The sequence below is a fragment of the Tasmannia lanceolata genome, unplaced genomic scaffold, assembly GCF_043159265.1.
Source record: "Tasmannia lanceolata isolate RefF3 unplaced genomic scaffold, GAP_Taslan_0.1 ptg000018l, whole genome shotgun sequence".
NCBI classification, from domain to species: Eukaryota; Viridiplantae; Streptophyta; class Magnoliopsida; order Canellales; family Winteraceae; genus Tasmannia; species Tasmannia lanceolata.
Genome location: NW_027518695.1, coordinates 1,062,455 through 1,081,234, shown reverse-complemented (window position 1 = coordinate 1,081,234; position 18,780 = coordinate 1,062,455). Strand labels below are relative to the sequence as shown.

Genomic DNA, 18,780 nt, shown 5'->3' with positions numbered 1-18,780 from the left:
CTAACTGGATAATATATGAGCAACATGAGAGGAGCTTCATCCTGGCCAACGCACAGTCAGGAATTTGCTCTAGGGACAAATAATGGCTGGTACGTAGTAATCAATAAGTTTTTATAAGCAAAAAAGTTAAGGGCCTTTTGGATAGACAGATTTTAGAATCTTGGTTTTCCTCAAAATCATGGATGGGACACGAGAGAAGAAGGAGACCGTCTTTTCTGCGTATCTTTAGAATCCTGGATTTTAAGTAAAAAATCCAAGTTTTAGAAATCTCTCCTGGCTTGAGACTTCTAAAAACTGGAAACATAGGATGATCTCCTACTCTCTTATTGATAGAAAGAAGGGAGAGAAATCAGAAAATGAAAGACACAAATTGCTTTCAATTAAAAAAAAAATCATTCACATTTATTTGTTTTCTATGCCTACAAAAGTTCTGGGCTATTGATAATCCAAGGTAATTCATATCTTATGGACAGTCCGGATCAACTAAAGGTCTAGTCCATATACGTAAATATGGGTATGTCTTGTGTATTACATAAGGTTCCATCCCACTTTTAAATGATCTGAACCGTCCATTTATGTCTTGTTTTGGATCTCATACAATTAAACTCACAACTTGAAGAGAAGATTCAACTTACACTGCAAAATGACGAAGGGGGACACACTAGAAATTTGAAATTACAATACTTTAAACTATTGCAACGATCAATTTTACATTAAGTGGGGCTGAGTGAACAAAGTTTTAATTAACTTAACAGGGCTAATTGACTTATTAGGGCAACAAACTCAAGACATAGACAAGAGCTTGACCAACTTAGAAGAGAGTCTAAGTGCGGCGAGTACGAGGAAGATCAATCCACTTGATCTTCAACTCCAACTGACCTGACTCAACATCACAAAGCCTCAAGCAAACATGCTGCACAATCTCACGATTCACACAACTAATAAAGCTATCCCCCACAAGGCAATTGTCACTAGCGGGGACGATTTTCCTTATCTTCATCTCCTTGACAGAAGCCTGTGCACCAAATCCCCCCTTCGTCTCTAATGCAAGAGGTTGAAGGTTGAGAAATGCATGTCCCAATGTCTCATCTTCTCCAAACCGATCCTGGTCAAACACCTCCTGCATAAGTCATCATTTCATAAAGACTTTTTATTTATTTTTTAAATGGTAATAATATTAAAACGGAGAGAAACCTCCAAAACCGAGATGGTCAATAATACAAATAGAGAAGAAACCCATAAAAGAAAATATAGAAACTCAAGGAGGAAGATGATCAAATATCTCCAATCTTGGCCTATAACTCCGTTCAAAAAATGTCTCTTTGGATACCCTTAGAAATTATTTGGATATAATCTTATATGCATATGACCTTACTAGCATTCCTTGTGCATGCTATGCATGGCTGTAAAATGGTGGTTCCCAACCCATAAACGTAATGCACAGGTTTGAAGTTGATGGTGGGCCTCATCATCATTAACATTTTGATGGGCCCCATGCCATGCATGTGTTTGGGTAGAGATGGTGAGCCCCCACCCATTCAACTTCAAGACCATCTCATAAAAGACGTGAGGTGTAAATGGTGGCCCCATCCTATGCATGGGTTTGGGTGGAGATTGTAGGCCCACCAATCAAAAGACGAGGTGTAAAATAGTGTGACCCGCTCCATAACAAATAAAATAGTGGGTTGGGTGGAAATGGTGGCCCCACTTATGTATGTAAAATGGTGGGCTCCACTTCATCTAAACATAGGTATAAAATTGTGAGCCCTACTGACCTCGTGAAAACATGAGGTATATAATGGATGCCCCACACCATAAGAAGGGATTTGCTAGGGACCATCACAGAAGGCATTTCGAGGATGTGCTGTTGCATGTGAGAACAGCCACCTCAGATGAATTGAATGAACAAGACAACAGCCCATCCATGAAGGACCCTACTGTGATGGTCCCTGCAAATACCTCATAAGAATATGACTATATGAGGTGTAAAATTTTCTATGAAAAAAGTTTTTAGTAGGAAATTTAAAAAATAAGATGAAATGAAAAAAATTTAAAAATCCTAAAAAATGAACAAAATACATTTATCACAATGAAAATGGCCAAAATACAACTATTTCATTGAAAATGAAAAAAATGCCCCTATCTTGTAAAAATGACCTAAACACATTATCGCATAGAAATTAGAAAATGAACAAAATGCTCTTATCCCATACAAAATTGACAAAAATACACTTACCCGTTGAAAAATGACTAAAACACCCTTACAAAAAGTTTGTGTATCCACAATAAGTTCACCAGCTGTATCTATAGCAAGTTTAAGTAAAACTGTAAACTCTCCTAATTAAGGAAAATGTTATCAGCACTACTTTATTTTGATGAGGGCATTCCTCACTTTATTAAAAGTACGGTACGGCCTGCACCTTAGGATGATCCAAACCGTCCATTAGATGGGCCACAGCCTAAATAGGATGTGCCCCAAAAATCGTTTCCATAGGTTGACCCTAACCCTCATATCTGAATGTTAGAGGGTTGATCCCTAACATTCAACCCTCTAATGGTTACGATCCATTAGAGGGTTGATCCAAACCCTCTATAGATCCGAGGGCTATGGAAATAAATTTTTGGGGCACAACTTATTTAGACTGTTGCCCATCTAATAGACGGTTTGGATGATCCTATGGTGCGGGCCATATAGTATTTTGAATAAAGTGAAGAGTGCCCTCATCAAAATACAGTAGTGCTGATAACATTTACTCTAATTAATGCTCCATAAATTTACAATCTCTTATATCCTATGCTCAACTCAAGAACCAACATTGTTCCTACATTGGTAATTTATAACCTCTTATGTCTAATACTTGATAGACAAATATTCTAGTGATATAAGATATAGGAAAGTATCTTCTTAGAAAATGTTGTTCAAAAGTACATATACTTTACAATACTATATGTAGTTTCAATACAAGAGAAGTTGATATATCGATTTTATGATTGCGGTTTGAATTGTTTTACCAAACCCAACACAAGAGAAGACGGTTTGAATTGTTTCACCAAACCCAACACAAGAGAAGACGATCTAGGGCTTTGTTAAGGAAGAAGATGATGTAGGGTTTTTTACCCACTCACTGACTTTACTCTTTCGCCAAACCCAACCATGCCATTTTATTTTCTCAGGAAACAGAATCGCACCAAATTAGTGGGATTTGGTTTCCCACAAGAGTGAGAAAAGATCTCTTTCCACGTCACTTTTTACTTTTTCCACATAGGCACTGTTACTTTCCCAGGAAGCAAGTGAACACCGCTATTTTAGCTTTCTAGAGAAAAAAGGGGTCTTTTCCCGGGATTCGTTTTCCCGAGAACGCAAGTGAACTGAGCCATCTGAAATTGGGAAATTAAGTACACTTGGATGATGATAATCTATTAGTCCACTACCCATAATGATGAAAGACAATGTATATAAAATGTTCGTAACATCTTGAGCAATAAGGGGCCTTTTCCTTGTTGAATTTTGACCTTAGCCCATCTGAAAGCCAAAATTAGATGGTTAAAATCGCTCGACCAGTGCCATTTTTATGCTATAGTCCATAGAAACAATGGGACACCCAATCAACGGCCCCTATTTAAATTAAGGGCACGTCTGCAAGCTAGGAATTTTTTTCCGAAGTGGTGAGAGAGTGGTAGGGCGGGTGGGAGAAAGGGTGAGATTTGAGAGGGCCGATTGAGACGAGGGTGAAAAGTGGCTAAAAATCAGGAAAAAAGATGATCCGATTTTGAGTAGAGTTGTTTGTTTCGTGATTTTTAGCCACCTCACCCCTTTGAGACACTAGTTTCCTGTATTTTGTTTCCTAATTTTTGGCCACTTCGATTGCCCAACCCTTCTCTTACCACTTGGAGAGACCAGTTTATCATGAAAATAAAGAACGCCGAGGTTAGGTACCTTATCAATGCGCCAAAAGCTCCAAAGCTGATGGAACGCGTTGGGCAAGGCCCTTTAAGCCTGTCCCATACCAGGCTGGGTCCCACCCAGTCCCATACCTAGGCGTGCCCCCACTCTGTTTCCGACCAAATGGTTAGAAGACTACCATCATCTGATATCATCCACAGTGGGCCCACTGAATAATTGGTTCCAAACACCACATACGTGCCCTGCAAATGGGGAATGGGCAGACCACCAACATCTGTAGCATATGGAATATTGAAGTTTGCCTCAAAATGTAGAGTTTTTATAGCGGGTGAAGTCCAGTATGTGTGGAAAAGTACAGTGGGCCCACTTCAAAGGATGATCCAAATCATTCATTTTTTGGGCCACAATGTAAATAGGCTGTAGACTGTAGATCATTTCCATGGCATGATCCTGACCCTCCGATCTATAGCCTCACCATATAAAATCTCCAAATTGTATATTTAAAAAAAAAAGTAATTTTGACCATTTCAAAAAAAAAAGAAGTAATTAGACTATGAGGGACAGAAGCTAGCTAAAATAACGACAGAAATAAAATTTGTCGGTATAAAATACCTATAGCAACAGAACAATGGCTACGGCTATTTTTCCGTCGCCATAAGGGGTTTCTCTTGTAGTGGACTTGCTTGAAAAAAGTATACTGTAGTGTTGAAGCTTGAAAAATCCAATCTGATTAACTTACCAGTCTGAGGATTCCAACAGGTTCTATAATGGAGCAGGTCAACTCTTCATTCCAAACCGGATTAAGACAACTCCAAATTACCTTGGTCTTTGCAGTCTGGTAAAGAAGATAAAAATTGGTAAGTACTAAGTAACATAGAAAATGAACTACTTCTCAATGTCATGTCAGTAATGGGAACAAAAAACATCTTGAATGTGCAAGAGCAAGAATAACATTTTTTTTTAATGATAGAAATTTAAATGTGCATAACAACAAAAATAACATTGACATCGGAAAATGAACAAACTTTCAGTGAACATGTTGAGAAAATCTGGCAGGCAAATTCAATCCCATCTGTGTACAAATAAATGGAAAGGTAAACATAAACACAAGCACTAGATGAATACCGAGATTTTATGTAGTTCGGCCAAGATGTCTATATGCATGGGTGAGAACAAGATAATTCATTATGAGAAAGCAAAATTACAAGGATTACAATTGATTTATTTGAAACCGAAAACCCGCAACCGTTCTACTGCTTCTCAACTAAGTCCGTACACGAGAAACTCAAGAGAAAAACCCCAAGAGAAACCCAAGAAGAAACTCGAGAAAAAACTCTTTCTCTCTCCTTTTCACTCTCCCTCTCTTCCCCCTCTCTCTCTCTCCATGCCTCCTCTTTGCATCTGCCACACAAAGAGACTCCCGCCCCCAAGAGACACATTTTCTCTCTTATATATAAACTTAGGTTTTCCAGAAAACCTAAAAACACTTGTTTCTGATTTAGCTTCCCGCGAAATTGTGGGAAAGAAGACAACATTTCCCAACAATCTCCACCTTGGCTTGTCTCTCAGCCACTTGAAGATTATTCGTTGATGTCACCACCGGTCCACTGATTCGCAAATCATCATCGGCCTTCTGAAGTATCAGCTACACATCATCAAATACCCTGGTTTTGACTCCACCTAATTCGATAACACAGCCAATGCACATGTATAGCTGCCAATCCGTTGACTCATCCAATCACAATCCACCATCGCCATCACAGGAACGCCACTCCATTTCCAAGCAGACATAGAGATCCTATGAACACTAGTCACTGTGTCCCTGACCGGCGATATAATCTGCTACACTTGGTATTCTTCATCTTCCTCAGCTTCCCAACATTTCCCTTCAACGCCTTCACCAAGTCATGTTCAATGAGGATATCCTTCACCCTCATCTGCCAAGGGTGAACAACACATCCCAACATAACAAAATAATGGAATGAGATCATGGGTGACTTTAAACAATACTTGATTAATTGAAAATGTGGGCTGTTAGGTGCTAGGACCCTAAAAATGGTATTAAGAGAGGGGAATCCATTGGTGTCCTTCCATTCCACTGAAAGTTGGTATCCACAACAATCTAAACAAGATATGTTGCACTCAGGTAGAATATTAGCATGCATAGAGATGTCCAAGTATCTTGTATTATGTATTTTTCCAGTGATTCATCACCAAGGCAGGCTAATGTGTACCATACAGATTAGTTACATTAGCAGTTGTTGACTGAGAAGAGAGTTTGTAACCCTAATATCGAAATATTGAAAGTCTCTTCTCTTGTGGACGCAGGAATACTCCCGAAGCACCTACCCTTGTGATTCTTGCTTCATGTGTTTGTGTTTTTTTGCATCACACCCACATCAAATTTATCATATTTTTGGGAAGAGACCATCGTTAATTATCTCTGATTCTTATTCTACAAAGTAGCTTAAGAGGGTTTGATGCCTCCTTTGTTCAATTTGATATTGTGAGACTTGGAGATCTTAGATCAAACATCATATAGATTAGTTCTAAAATAAAATGTATGGATCTTTTTGTCAATCTGGATGATCTAACATTAGATTTACATCTATATAACTGATCTAATCATGTAGATTACTAGAATATACAAACTAAACTGAGATTTAAAACCTGCCTCAATAGGTCATTTGGTTGACTTATCTTTGATAAGGTTTGATCTCTTGACGATTAGTTAGATGGCAACGGAGATCAATCCCATATTTATAGAAATATGTCTGTTAGAGTTCTACTCATAACAGAACTCTTAATTGATTAGTTTAACAAACTACTTTATCCTTACATAGTTTAATCTGGAATATACTAAAGTGTAGGGATTTTAACAGGGTAGAACTCATCCTTAAAAGCTAGCCTTGAAGGGGAGGGTGCCCATTCCCTTATAAACCCATCCACATCCCTCAATTTTTCCGATGTGGGATCTTGCTTTTGTGTGGAACCCCCAACATAAAGAGTATCCATGTTCCCTTGTACCCATTTATAATCACTTGGGAAAGGGTTAATAATGGAACAGAAGAAAGAAAAAATCGACAATCCAAAATATAAAGAAATTCCAAGAAGAAGCTCTTAGCCTCTTTGCTATTTTGTTATAAAGAGAATGAATGGGAGTGAATATGGGGACTTTTTTGGGCCACCATTTTCTCGCAACTTCTCCTATCAATGATGAGATTACATATCTTACCATTCGACATACATCTTGTATGGAAACTATTATGTCGCAACCAATCTGGATTTTCTTCCACTTTGCCCGTTTTCATATCACGCCGAATAACTAACGCCTCGCCATTATTGCTCCATGTGATCTCGTCACCCTCATCATCATTGTAGTTGTCAAAGTGCGGTTGTTCATCTAGAACACTCTCTTCGGCCAACTTGTCAAGTTCTTCGACTAAGTTCACGTACCTTCGGCTTGGTCACTCTGTTGCTATATGACCGAACCCCGAGCACTTGAAGCGCGCACCAACAGTCTTTGGCTTGTTGGAAGTGTTAAAGCTTTGACCAAAATTTGTTGCCTTTCCAGTTGATACTGGGTTTCGACGCATGTTCTTGGGCTCAAAAATCATCGGACGCTTTGAGCGCTACTTCAGTTGCTTCTCAATGTTAATGGCCAACTTGTACGCATCATTGTAACTCCAATAGTGTTGTAGCATTACCATATCCTAAATCTCCTTCTGTAAGCCTCCCAAGTAGCGCGCAACAGTTTGCTCTTCAGGCTCAATCACAACGCAACAAATTGTTAGTAAATCAAACTCCTTCGTGTAATCATCCACGGTCAAATTTACTTGCCGAAGATTATACATCTTCATATAATTGTCTTGAAGATAGCTTTCTGGCAAAAACTTCTTCTTCAATTCCTTCTTCATCTTTTCCCAAGGATTGATATTCTCTTTTCCCAATCTTTCTCTATGAATCTCTAATTGTGCCCACCAAGCCGAAGCATGTCTCTTCAACTTGATACCCACGATCTTCATCTTGCAATGATCCGGTACCTCCTTATTATCGAACACTTGTTCAATAGTGTTGTGCCAATCAATGAACTCATTGTGTTGAATCTCCCCTTGAAAATCCGGTACATCCACTTCCATATTCACATCATCGTAAGGCTGATTAGAACCCATCAGATCTTGAAATCCCCTATCACCTGGCTCACCCCATGAAGCACGATTATGAAAAGGGTTAACATCCTCCGAGACGAGACTTTCATCATCACGACTCAGAGTTTCGAAATGTGTTAAACGTTCCGTGAGTTGTTGGACTCGCCTCCTTAATTCTTCAATATCATTGGCTTGACGATCTGGATGAGGTTCCTCCATACGAACACCTCGACTGTACCCACGGTTGTTTGATATGGTAGTCGCTCTTTCACAACAAACGTCAAGATCAACGAGAGCTCTGATACCAAACTAATGCAACCGAAGATGGAAATAGCAAAGCCAAAACAAAAACAAAATTCACACGCTTTGATATACGGAAATCTCCAAAGAAAGCCCTAATACAAAAGTTGATGGTATCTAAAGCTGATAAAAATGTTCAATAATCCCCCCTTCTGATCATCCATCTCTCTTTTATATTTACAAGACTAAATAATATTTAATAAAAGACTCCTCATCAATATAAAAGATGACTCCTCAATCAACCAATACCACCACCAATCAAAAGAAACTAAAGAATTCCTAAAGTCATAAACTACTAATTGATAAAGACTAAAGATAATGACGGATTTAGCTAACGAAATCCTTCAAATATGTGGGTTTGGTGATATGTCTTCTGGACTGAAATATCAGCAAAGGATTCTCACATATAGATGTGTCTGCATCAGTAAACCCAATAATTGTTATACTTAATCTTTCTCATCAATCATGACTGTAGATCTCAATGATCTATGATTGCCCGCCTACATACAAGGCCATCTCCATTGGCAGGCGCTTTGAATGTTTCTTTACTCCTTTGAATTTTATTATCATTCACAAAAAATTTAACTGATATCACTTTAATTTGTTCAATTTAACGAGTAGAATTTACTGACTGATAGCACATTAATTTGTTCAAATTACCGATTATCATGCACAATTACTAAATATCCATAAAGAGGGAAAAAAGAACGCATTGAAATGTAATCCTTTCTAATATTGAGTTAAGAAACACACCAAATCTCAAATCTCAAAAGAACCAAGGTACCTGATTTCCTAGCTTGATCGCAACATAAGGAGCACAGCTTGCTAAATTTCGGACCGCCACCCTTTTCCCTTGCAATACAGTCACTTTCAGTTGACCAACAACATCCCCCATGAGGATCACTTCCACAGTGCCTTCAACTTTGAACACAATACAACACCTGCCAAAACATGAACTTAAGAAATTTTAGGATTAGCTACTATTGTTTTGGATTTTGTTATTTTTCTGCATAACATCAGCTCGTTCTTTTTGTCCCACTTCACTTCTTTTAAAAAAGATGGACATTCAATGGGAAAAAAAACAGGAGCACCACTTCATTAACAGACAAGGAAAGAAAAGAAAACCCAAAAAAAGGAAGTAAAAAAAAAGTTTTCCAATCGAAAGAAAATACAATGACGTACAAAATAATGCACTTAAAGCTTTCAGGATAGAATAAATTGAAATGCTCTATTTGAAACAATTAGAATATGTTAGATCGAGCGGTTGGATTGGGTTAAGATCTCACCGTTGTATCATCTTGGAGTTAGAATGGCCATTTGTTAGATAGGGTAACCTAGATAGATTAGGCAACTATATTCAATTAGAATAGTCTCTTTCCATAGTTATCAAGATTTGATTCAATGTTTATCACCTACGTGCTTTATATAGGCACTATTTGATTCTCTATAACGGCATCTAAGAATTAGTGACATTCCTAAAATTATCACGGTATCAGAGCAAGAGGTTCTCGGTTCAAAATTAACAACTATATTAAAAGTCTAAGTGTAATCTGCAAACCCCCCCCCCCCCCCCTCTTCTCCACACACACACGAAAAAAGAAAAAAGAGCCACACATGAGGACAAGTGTTGAAGTGTAAATGATTAAATAACACCAACTCCAACTGCCTAGGCTTTTGGAGTAATCGGTTTTCACAGAGACAAATAAAGTTAGATAAGAAAACCCAATGCGCGGCATAGGCTTAAAGAGTAGTGGAATAAGAGGAGACAAGTATTGGATTTGACTAGAATTACTTTTCGGAGAATAGTGGAATAGATTACAATAGTGTTTGGTTGCTCGGCATAGACTAGGAGAGTCGGGTAAACAGTAGAAGTAAGGGTGTCAATTTTGGCTCGGGCTCGGAAGCTCGCTCGAGCTCGGCTCGAATCCTTAACGAGCCGAGCCGAGCCCGATTTAGGCCAGGCTCGGCTCGGCTCTTTAAGAATTTAATATATTTAAATATATATATTATATATTAATATATACACTAAAGGGGTTGTCCAGGGAGGGAAAGGGGGAGTCAAAATATGTCACTTCATTTTTGGAACCCCATTTGTTACTTGGACCACCCCCCATAGTGTAAAAAAAGTAGTCAAATTACACTAGATAGGGCTGTCCAGGGAAGATGAGGGGTGTGAACTTAATATAACCCGAGCTCGGTAAGGCTCGCGAGCCTGACCGAGCCGAGCCTGGTTCGAGCCTGAGCCAGCCAGGCTCGGCTCGGCTCATTTACACCCCTAAGTAGAAGTGTCATTACCAATATATAAAGTGAAGAGAGAGGGAAGAGAGACAAAGAGAGAAAGAACAAGGCATAATTTTCAAGATTTTTCAACTAAAGTTCTCCCTTTTTGTAGAATTTGATTTGAAAGTACGAAGGAGGAGTCATGTAATAATTATGTCAGAAACATATTGGGCAGGCAAATTTGCTGGAAGTTTAATACAATATTGGCAACTAAACAAGGAATCAGCCTTGCTTTTTTTTTTTTTTTTTTCAAAACTTCAACGGATGCGAGTGTTCGTGCAACCACACACTGCCTATGAACACAAATGAAAAAAAACCCATAAATATTGCTTAAAAAAGCCGAAATCACTGTAGCATTGAGTTTTATTTATTTAAGACAAATGATAGAAAAATGAAGCAAGAACAAAATCAGTAAAACAAGAAAAGGGAAACAATAAACAACATAAATAACAAGTAAAGAACTTGCATGCGGATCAGACCATTATCAATATAAAAGATTTACATGAAACAAATAAATGGGAACTAACAATTGTCGGAAATTAGAGCCATACAGTTCAGTTTAATTGGGTCATCAACTTTATAATTTCTACTCAAACATGCTAATTAACTAAATTAAAACAAATTACTAAGATCTCGAACCAAATTAAAAAAGAAAAATTCTAACTGACAAATATAAGACAAAATACATCATCAAAATTACCATTGTTCTGGCAACAGAATAAACGACATTTTTTTTCCGATTTCATCTCATGAAGAAATCCTAACTCGGATTTAAAGAAAAGAAAAGAAAAAATCACCCAAAACCACTATAAGAAACAGAGTAAGAAAACCACCTTCTATTTATGAGGGGTTATATTAAAATGAAATACAAAACCACTATTAAAAAAAACATTGAAATACAAAACCGCCACGAAAAGTGGTTTATAGGCAAAAAAAATCTCCTCTTTCTTTAGAAAGGGACAACACCCACGGGGATTTCCGTTTATAGGAAAAATATCTAAATAAAGATGAGATTCTCAGTATACGGAACCGAACTTTGACATGAAGAAAAAAAAAAAGGTACCGACAGAAACACGTCTTTGGAAAAGATAAAAACAGAACCCCGCAATTTCCATTTCTGAAAAAACCTAAAAACCGCTATTTCTGTTTTCTGAAAAAAAAAAAACAGCCTTTAATTTTCTATTCTTAGTAATGAAAAAATGGAGATTTTATACGGTGTGTGGCCGCGTAAATTACTGTACGGCCCACTTCAGAGGATGATCCAAGCCGTTCATAAGATGATCCTGACCCTCTGATCTAGCCATGTTGCCAATTCTACATCCCATTCATGTCAGATGGCTCCTGAAATCCATTCTACAGCTAGTAAAACCCTCATCTTATATTTAAAGGACAACAAATCTATGTCCATATACATGGATTTTTCTCTTTATATTACTCAAAGAAGCAAAAATATGATCATATAGGGGCACGTTTGGCTTAGATGAAGTATTTGTCATGATAAATTGGTGTCTCCGAGTGGAGAGATGAGGGTGAAGCGGCTAAAAATCAGGAAACTAGTGTCTCCAACTGATGAGAAGTGGCAAAAAAAAAAAAAAATCAAGAAATTCCTGGAACCCAGACAAGGTTTGATCTGAGGGTCAGGATCATCCTATGGAAATGATTTTTGGGGCACAACCTATTTTTTTCCTTGTGGCCCATCAGATGAACGGCTTGGATCATCTTATGAAGTGGGGGCGTACAGTAGTTTTTGAAAAATATTGGACTACTATAAGGGCTCACACCATATAAAATCTGGGAATAATGAAAAATGCTCTCCCAAACAAGGCACAGAACCTGAAACCGCTTTTGTTTAAAAAACTGAAACGGAAAACAACTTACCGGATAAATATTTCCCGATTTCCTAAGCCCGATTTTGTGCTCTCTTCTTTCGAATTCGTCGGAATATATAGAGTTTTACTCAGGGTATTTAATCTACAAGAGATTATCCACCGACCATAATCGCTTGTCGTTGCCGTAAAAGACAGGACGAGGACAGATTTCGTAATCTGAGCTCGGTATATTTTAAAAAAGGCTTTTGCTAACGAGTGCGTTGCTCCAGTAATAAATGTGTTCGACGATATATGCGTGGGGGTACATGAAAAATAGGTGCTTTAAATGCTCCTTAACTTTAGCAAAACCCTTCTAAAAAAGGAACATCATTAGAATGGCTACATGTTTTTCGGATTTTTATGGCAAAATTAGGAAAGTTTAAAAGAAACTGCTTTGTCCCATTATTAAAGCATCAAAATATCATATTTCTAGTTTGTACCCGTCATAATTCTGATGAATATCGGGATTTACTGGCCAATTTCACGGAAAGCCATTTTGCATGAGAGAAAAACCACGTGGGACTCACTTTTCAGCCTACTTAGTCCTATTTATTTTGTTGGAAATTTTAAAAAACAAAATTGGTTGAAGAGTCAGAGATGCCTTTTACTTTGTGTTAAAATTTGGAGCGAAGATTCAAATAAAAGTTTCCCTCTCCTATTTTGAAGCCAAGACCTCGGTGTGTGTGTGAAATGAGCTCTCAACCACAAGCAAAAGTAAATAGTCCCACATTGTTTGGAAAGAAAATGCTTCTCATCCATATAAGATGGAGAGTTGGTGAAAGGCTTGGGCCTTCAAGGAGCTTTAGAATTTATTGGATCCTAGGCTTTTAGAAGAATACAAACCCATGTGTTAAAAACACACACCCACGCTCCGCCGAGCCGGGCCGTGGCCGTTGGGCCGGATTTGGATTTGTGGTCTATATAAAGGGGAAGAAACAGCATCCTACCGTTCCGTTCTTATTTGAGCACAGTTCTATGTTGGTTCTTGGTGGACTGTTCAGCGAGTTTTCTAAAAACCAAGAGTTGCTGTTATGTTTTTCTGTCATCTTCTTCCTCCGTTCCGTTACTATTTGAGCGCAGGTCTATGCACGTGGGCTAGAGCTAGGGCTGCAAATGAACCGAGCCGGCTCGTGAACATGTGTGGGTTCTGCTCGTTAAAAGCTCAGCTCGGGCTCGTTCGTTTACTAAACGAGCCGAACCCGAGCCCAAAAATTAGGCTCGCGAAATAAACGAGTTGAACTTGAGCTTTGTATAGTTCGGCTTGGAAAAGCTCGCGAGCTTTTTAGGCTCGGTTCATAAACGAGCCGAGCCGAGCTTTAAAGCTTGGATTATGTTTGTTTTTTATATATATAAAAAAAGAAAGTTTGGCTAAGTGGTTAAGGTGCCGGATTTAGAGGGGGCTTGGGTTCAAATCCCACAAAATGTATGTGTTTATCATTCTTGTCATCGTGAGACGAGCCGACCCTAAGCCGAGCCGAGCTTAAGCTCTGTTCGTTCCACTTAACAAGCCGAGCCGAGCTTTCTAGAATATTTCACGAGCCGAGCCAAGCTTTTTCGAAAACTAAACGAGCCAAGCCCGAACAACCCAAAGCATGGCTCGGCTTGGTTCATTTGCAGCCCTAACTGGAGCCACAATTGGCTTTTTTTTAACTTGGAGTGTCGGTTCACGGATCCCGGTTGCACCGGTAGGGGCGGATACGATTCTTAAGGGGAGTGACCAGTGGCACGACTCAACCTTCTTCTTCTCAATCTAATTTTCCAGAAGGTTTTCTCAATAAGAGATAAGTACTGTTTTAATTCGGTTTCTGATTTTCAACAGAAAATATTTTTCGCTTCAAGTAATTGTTTTTGGCTTCGACTTGCACTTTTTGGATTCGACTAAGTCACAGGTCAGACTCCAACTGTATAATTTCCAACAGATTTAATTCATATGAGGTGGTTGTTCTCTCCTTCAAATGTATGTTAGAAAATTCCATGACGTAGGGATTTAATCAATGTAAAAATACGTTAGTGTGGCTATATGTCCCCAATTCTAACAAGGCCTTATTGGGCCTCACTTGTAACTCACTTAAGGTGTTGCTCGTTTTGGATCGTGTCAATTGATTTTGAGTCCATAATTTATTATTGGAGTGCTATTTTGAGTCTAATAATCACTTTTTAACTCAAAATCAATTCTCAAAATCCAAAACAAACATGTCGTAACCGCCTAACTGCCGCTCTGTTTGGATGCCGGTAATTCGTTGGGAGATCTATATCCCAGCGGTCAAAGGGGAGGTTAAAGGGGAGATCTGAAGCAGATCAGTCAACGGGGAGATTAAAGGTGGAAGAATGAAACATTGTTTGGTTTGTCTTGCAAATATTGGGGGGTTTGGGATAAGGGCAAAAAGATCTCCCCAAGATCTTCTCCACAAATTTCTTTGATTTGAAGAAATTTGGAGAGAAGAACTCGAGCGCGCCACATCACCCGACCGTCGCCCGACAGTGCTAGTAGTCAAAGACCTTAAAAGGCAACCAAACAATCTCAAGAAGATGTTCTCCCCTCAATCTCCTTAAAAATAGCCAACCAAACAGAGCGATTCGATTGATCGGTCTCGGAGAATCGCGACCATAAATGCATGTTTGGTAAAATGAAAAATGCCTTTCCACGTAAAGAAACACTCTGAGAACGGGATTCCATTAGGAGAATAAAAGTGGGGGCTGAAATGACCGTTGATTTGACCATTCTAAAGTGTAATTATTTCTTTTATGGGGATTTGAGCTCCCTTCATTTATTCGACATGGCCCAATAGATGCTCTCCCCCTCGCCACGCCCCCAAACAAATGCATGTTTGGTTAAAAGAAAAATGCCTTCCACGTGAGGAAAACACTTTGAAAACGGAATTCCGTTAGGAGAATAAAAGTGGCCAAGTGGGAGTGAAATGACCGTTGATTTGACCATTCCAAAGTGTAATTATTGCTTTTATGGGGGTTTGAGCTCCTTCTATATATTCCACATGGCCCAATAATTGATGATCTTTTTTCCCCCAGAACACGGAATCCCGTTTTCCTAGCACTGCTCTCCATGTATAAAAAAAAGAAAAAGAAAAAAAAAAGAGCTACTCTGGAATGCTGTCTCCAACCCGTCACTTTCTTAAAATATCAGGCACTACGAAGGATATAATGGCCAAAAAACAAATTACCCATGCTAAACAACAGAAAGCAGAAGACAAGCCTGATTCGGGCTTCCTGTATCGTTATATCCAAAAAAAAATTCAAATCTCGGTTAAATTTTGAGATTTTTTTAATGGGAAATGATATTGAAACTCCACTGTTTTGATAAGATGCGCGAAACATCTTATCTCAGATGGATTTATGGTTCTCAAGGAACTCTTATAAGCCCCTTTAAGTACTAAACAACAAGATGCTGAGCACATCATATCAAAACATTGGAGTGCTGAAATCATTTCCCTTTTTAAAATATGACCATACTCTATTGTTGATGCTGGTCTGTAAGACAAAAAGCGAATGGAAAAATTAAATTTAAGTTACGGGATTTGATGATATGTATTCCTGATTCATTAATGGTTAATAAGGGCAATATGAACTTTGTATAATCTATAGATCAACAGCTTAATGTAGAAAGTATAAACCATTTCTATAGTCCAATCACTACACATGCTCCTCAATCTGAACCATCAAATCAATGAACCACACCTCTTGGATGGACAGTAATCCCCAAATGCATTGGTCAAATTATTTTAACTGTCTAATAACCACTTGATCTAATTTCATAAATCAAACTCTTGATATTGTAAATAGTAATAAAAATAATCACCTGAGTTTTGAGAAGCACCATCTCTTCTTTTAGGGTGACTTTGGACTGTCGGAATTATGCATTGGAATCGGCATCTTATTATGATTCCAGTAATTGGTTCAAAAAATAAACGGAATTGGCACTGGGGTAGAATTAAGTAGGGAAAAATTACAGAATCTTTTTCCTGCCCGATGAGATGGTATTTTGATTCTGCCAGAGTCGAAATGAAATTTTTTAGAATTAATTTTTTTTTTTAATTTTTCCATTCTATTAACAGAAAAAGGAAAGTAATCGGAATAAGATAGCAATTCCGATTCTCGATTCTGGTATCCGAATGCAGCCTTAATATCAGCCCTATCACTGCCCATTTTTTTTCATGATAAATTGGTGTATCCAAATGTTGAGAGAGGAGTAGGGCAGTGGGAGAAGTAGAGAGATTTGAGAGGGCACGATTGAGAAGAGGGTGAGAAGTGGCTAAAAATCAGGAAAAAGTCAATCATATTTTGAGTAGAGTTTTTTTGCTTCCTGACTTTTAGCCACTTCACCAGCCCTGTCCCTTTCACACCGCTTGGGCCATGTCTGGCATTCATTTTTTTTTTTTTTCATGATAAATTATTGTCTCCAAGCTGCGAAAAAGGGATAGGGTGTGTGGGAGAAGGAGAGAGATCTAAGAGGGCGGAGGGAGATGAGGATGAGAAGTGGCTAAAAATCATGAAAAAGTAGATCAGATTTTGGGTAGAGTTTTTGGTCCATATTTTTAGCTACTCCTCACTCGAGGCAATAGTTTCCTTATTTTTTTAGCCACTTCACCTCCCTAACCCTATTATATAAAAAGAAAAAAAACCTCATGGTAGCCAAATGTGCCATTAATGTAATTTCAAATGGTCTCTCGAGAAAGAGTGCTGCTATGGAGACCAAGAGGGGAACCGAGAGTGTAACCTCACAAAACCCACACATGCCACACGGCATGGGAGGAGTAACTTTGCCATTTTGATCGAGGAAAAAGCCAAAAATCAAGGAAAGACTTTTGATGTGTTAAGAGGGTATTTGCTCGGTTCCACTCTAGGTCCCAAGCTCAGTTACCATATCATTATTCCTTGAGAAGAGCAAACAATAGTCAAACGAGTTGCAAGAAAATGCTTGCTAAATTGGAGACACAGCAAAATTTATCCGACAAACATAATTGTTCGACTAGTTTCAAAATGAGCAAAATTTCTCAGACAACATAAATGTGGGACTAGTTCCAAAATGTGCATGTACCCATCATTCTAACTTTCGTCTTTTAACACAAATTTTACTTTGTGTTAAAATTTGGAGGGAAGATTCAAATAAAAGTTTCCCTCTCTTCTTTTGAAAGCAAAAGTCTTTTGCTTGAATGGGGATTTGAACCCAAGACCTTGGTGTGTGTGTGAAGTGAGCTATCAACCATAAGCAAAAATAAATAGTCCCACATTGTTTTCGAAGAAAATGCTTCTCATCCATATAAGATGGAGTGTTGGAGAAAGACTTGGGCCTTTATAATTTGTTGGATCCTAGGCTTTTAGAATAGCACAAGCCCATGTGTAAAAAACACACACCCACACGCCGCCGCGCCGGGCCGTGGCCGTTTGGGCGGATTTGGGTTTGTGGTCTATATAAAGGGGAAGAAATCATTTAGCGAGTTTTCCAAAAACCAAGAGTTCTACAGTGGTTATGGGTGGACCGTTCAACGAGTTTTCTAAAAACCAAGAGTTGCTGTCATGTTTTTCTGTCATCTTCTTCATCCGTTACGTTCCTATTCAAAGAGTTCCTCCGTTCCGTTCCTAGTTAAGCACAGTTCTATGCACGTGAACTGGGCTATATTTGGCTTCTTCTTTTTTTTATCTTGGAGCATCAGTTAGCGAATTCCGGTTGCACCGGTAGGGGCGAATACGATTGTTAAGGGGAGTGACCAGCACCGGTAGGGGCGGATACAATTCTTAAGAAAAACGACCAGTGGCACGACTCAGCCTTCTTCTTCTAATCTAATTTTCCAGAAGGTTTTCTCAATAAGAGATGAGAACTGTTTTAATTCGGTTTTTGATTTTCAACAAAAAAGATTTTTCGCTTCAAGTAATTGTTTTTGGCTTCGAGTTGCACTTTTGGGGTTCGACTAAGTCACAAATCAGACTCCAACTATATAATTTCCAACAGATTTAATTCATCTGAGGTGGCTGTTCTCTCCTTCAAATGTTTGTTAGCAAATTCCATGACGTAGGGATTTAATCAAAGGGTGCTGATATTCGGACTATCAAAGGGAGGTGAAAGTGTAAGATGAAAAGGGTAGTGCCACTGTAAAAATACTGTAGAGTGGCTATATGTCCCCAATTCTAACGAGCCCTTATTGAGCCTCACTTCTAACTCATTTAAGGCGTTGCTCGTTTTGTATCGTGTCAATTGATTTTGAGTTGAATGCTATTTGAGTCTAATTATCAGTTTTTAACTCAAAATTAATTCTCAAAATCCAAA

At 38.5% G+C, this 18,780-nt stretch overlaps 1 protein-coding gene across 1 annotated transcript; it reads right to left on the bottom strand.

The window, feature by feature from the left end:
* Positions 1-538: 538 nt before the first annotated feature.
* Positions 539-12,711, bottom strand: LOC143851865 (protein C2-DOMAIN ABA-RELATED 11-like). The gene is made up of 4 exons (XM_077361364.1): positions 12,511-12,711; positions 9,137-9,293; positions 4,644-4,739; positions 539-1,120 (listed from the first exon to the last, which is right to left on the bottom strand). The coding sequence occupies exons 2-4, from the start codon at positions 9,245-9,247 to the stop codon at positions 824-826; spliced, it is 504 nt and encodes a 167-aa protein (XP_077217479.1). The 5' UTR covers positions 9,248-9,293; positions 12,511-12,711; the 3' UTR covers positions 539-823.
* Between the last annotated feature and the right edge of the window lie 6,069 nt (positions 12,712-18,780).

Coding starts and splice junctions, on each gene's coding strand:
- LOC143851865 (XM_077361364.1), bottom strand. CDS start 9,247: ATGGGGGATGTTGTTGGTCAACTGAAAGTGACTGTATTGCAAGGGAAA. Junction 4,740..9,136: donor CGATCAAGCTAGGAAATCAG/GTACCTTGGTTC, acceptor CTTCTTTACCAG/ACTGCAAAGACCAAGGTAAT. Junction 1,121..4,643: donor CTGTTGGAATCCTCAGACTG/GTAAGTTAATCA, acceptor TGACTTATGCAG/GAGGTGTTTGACCAGGATCG.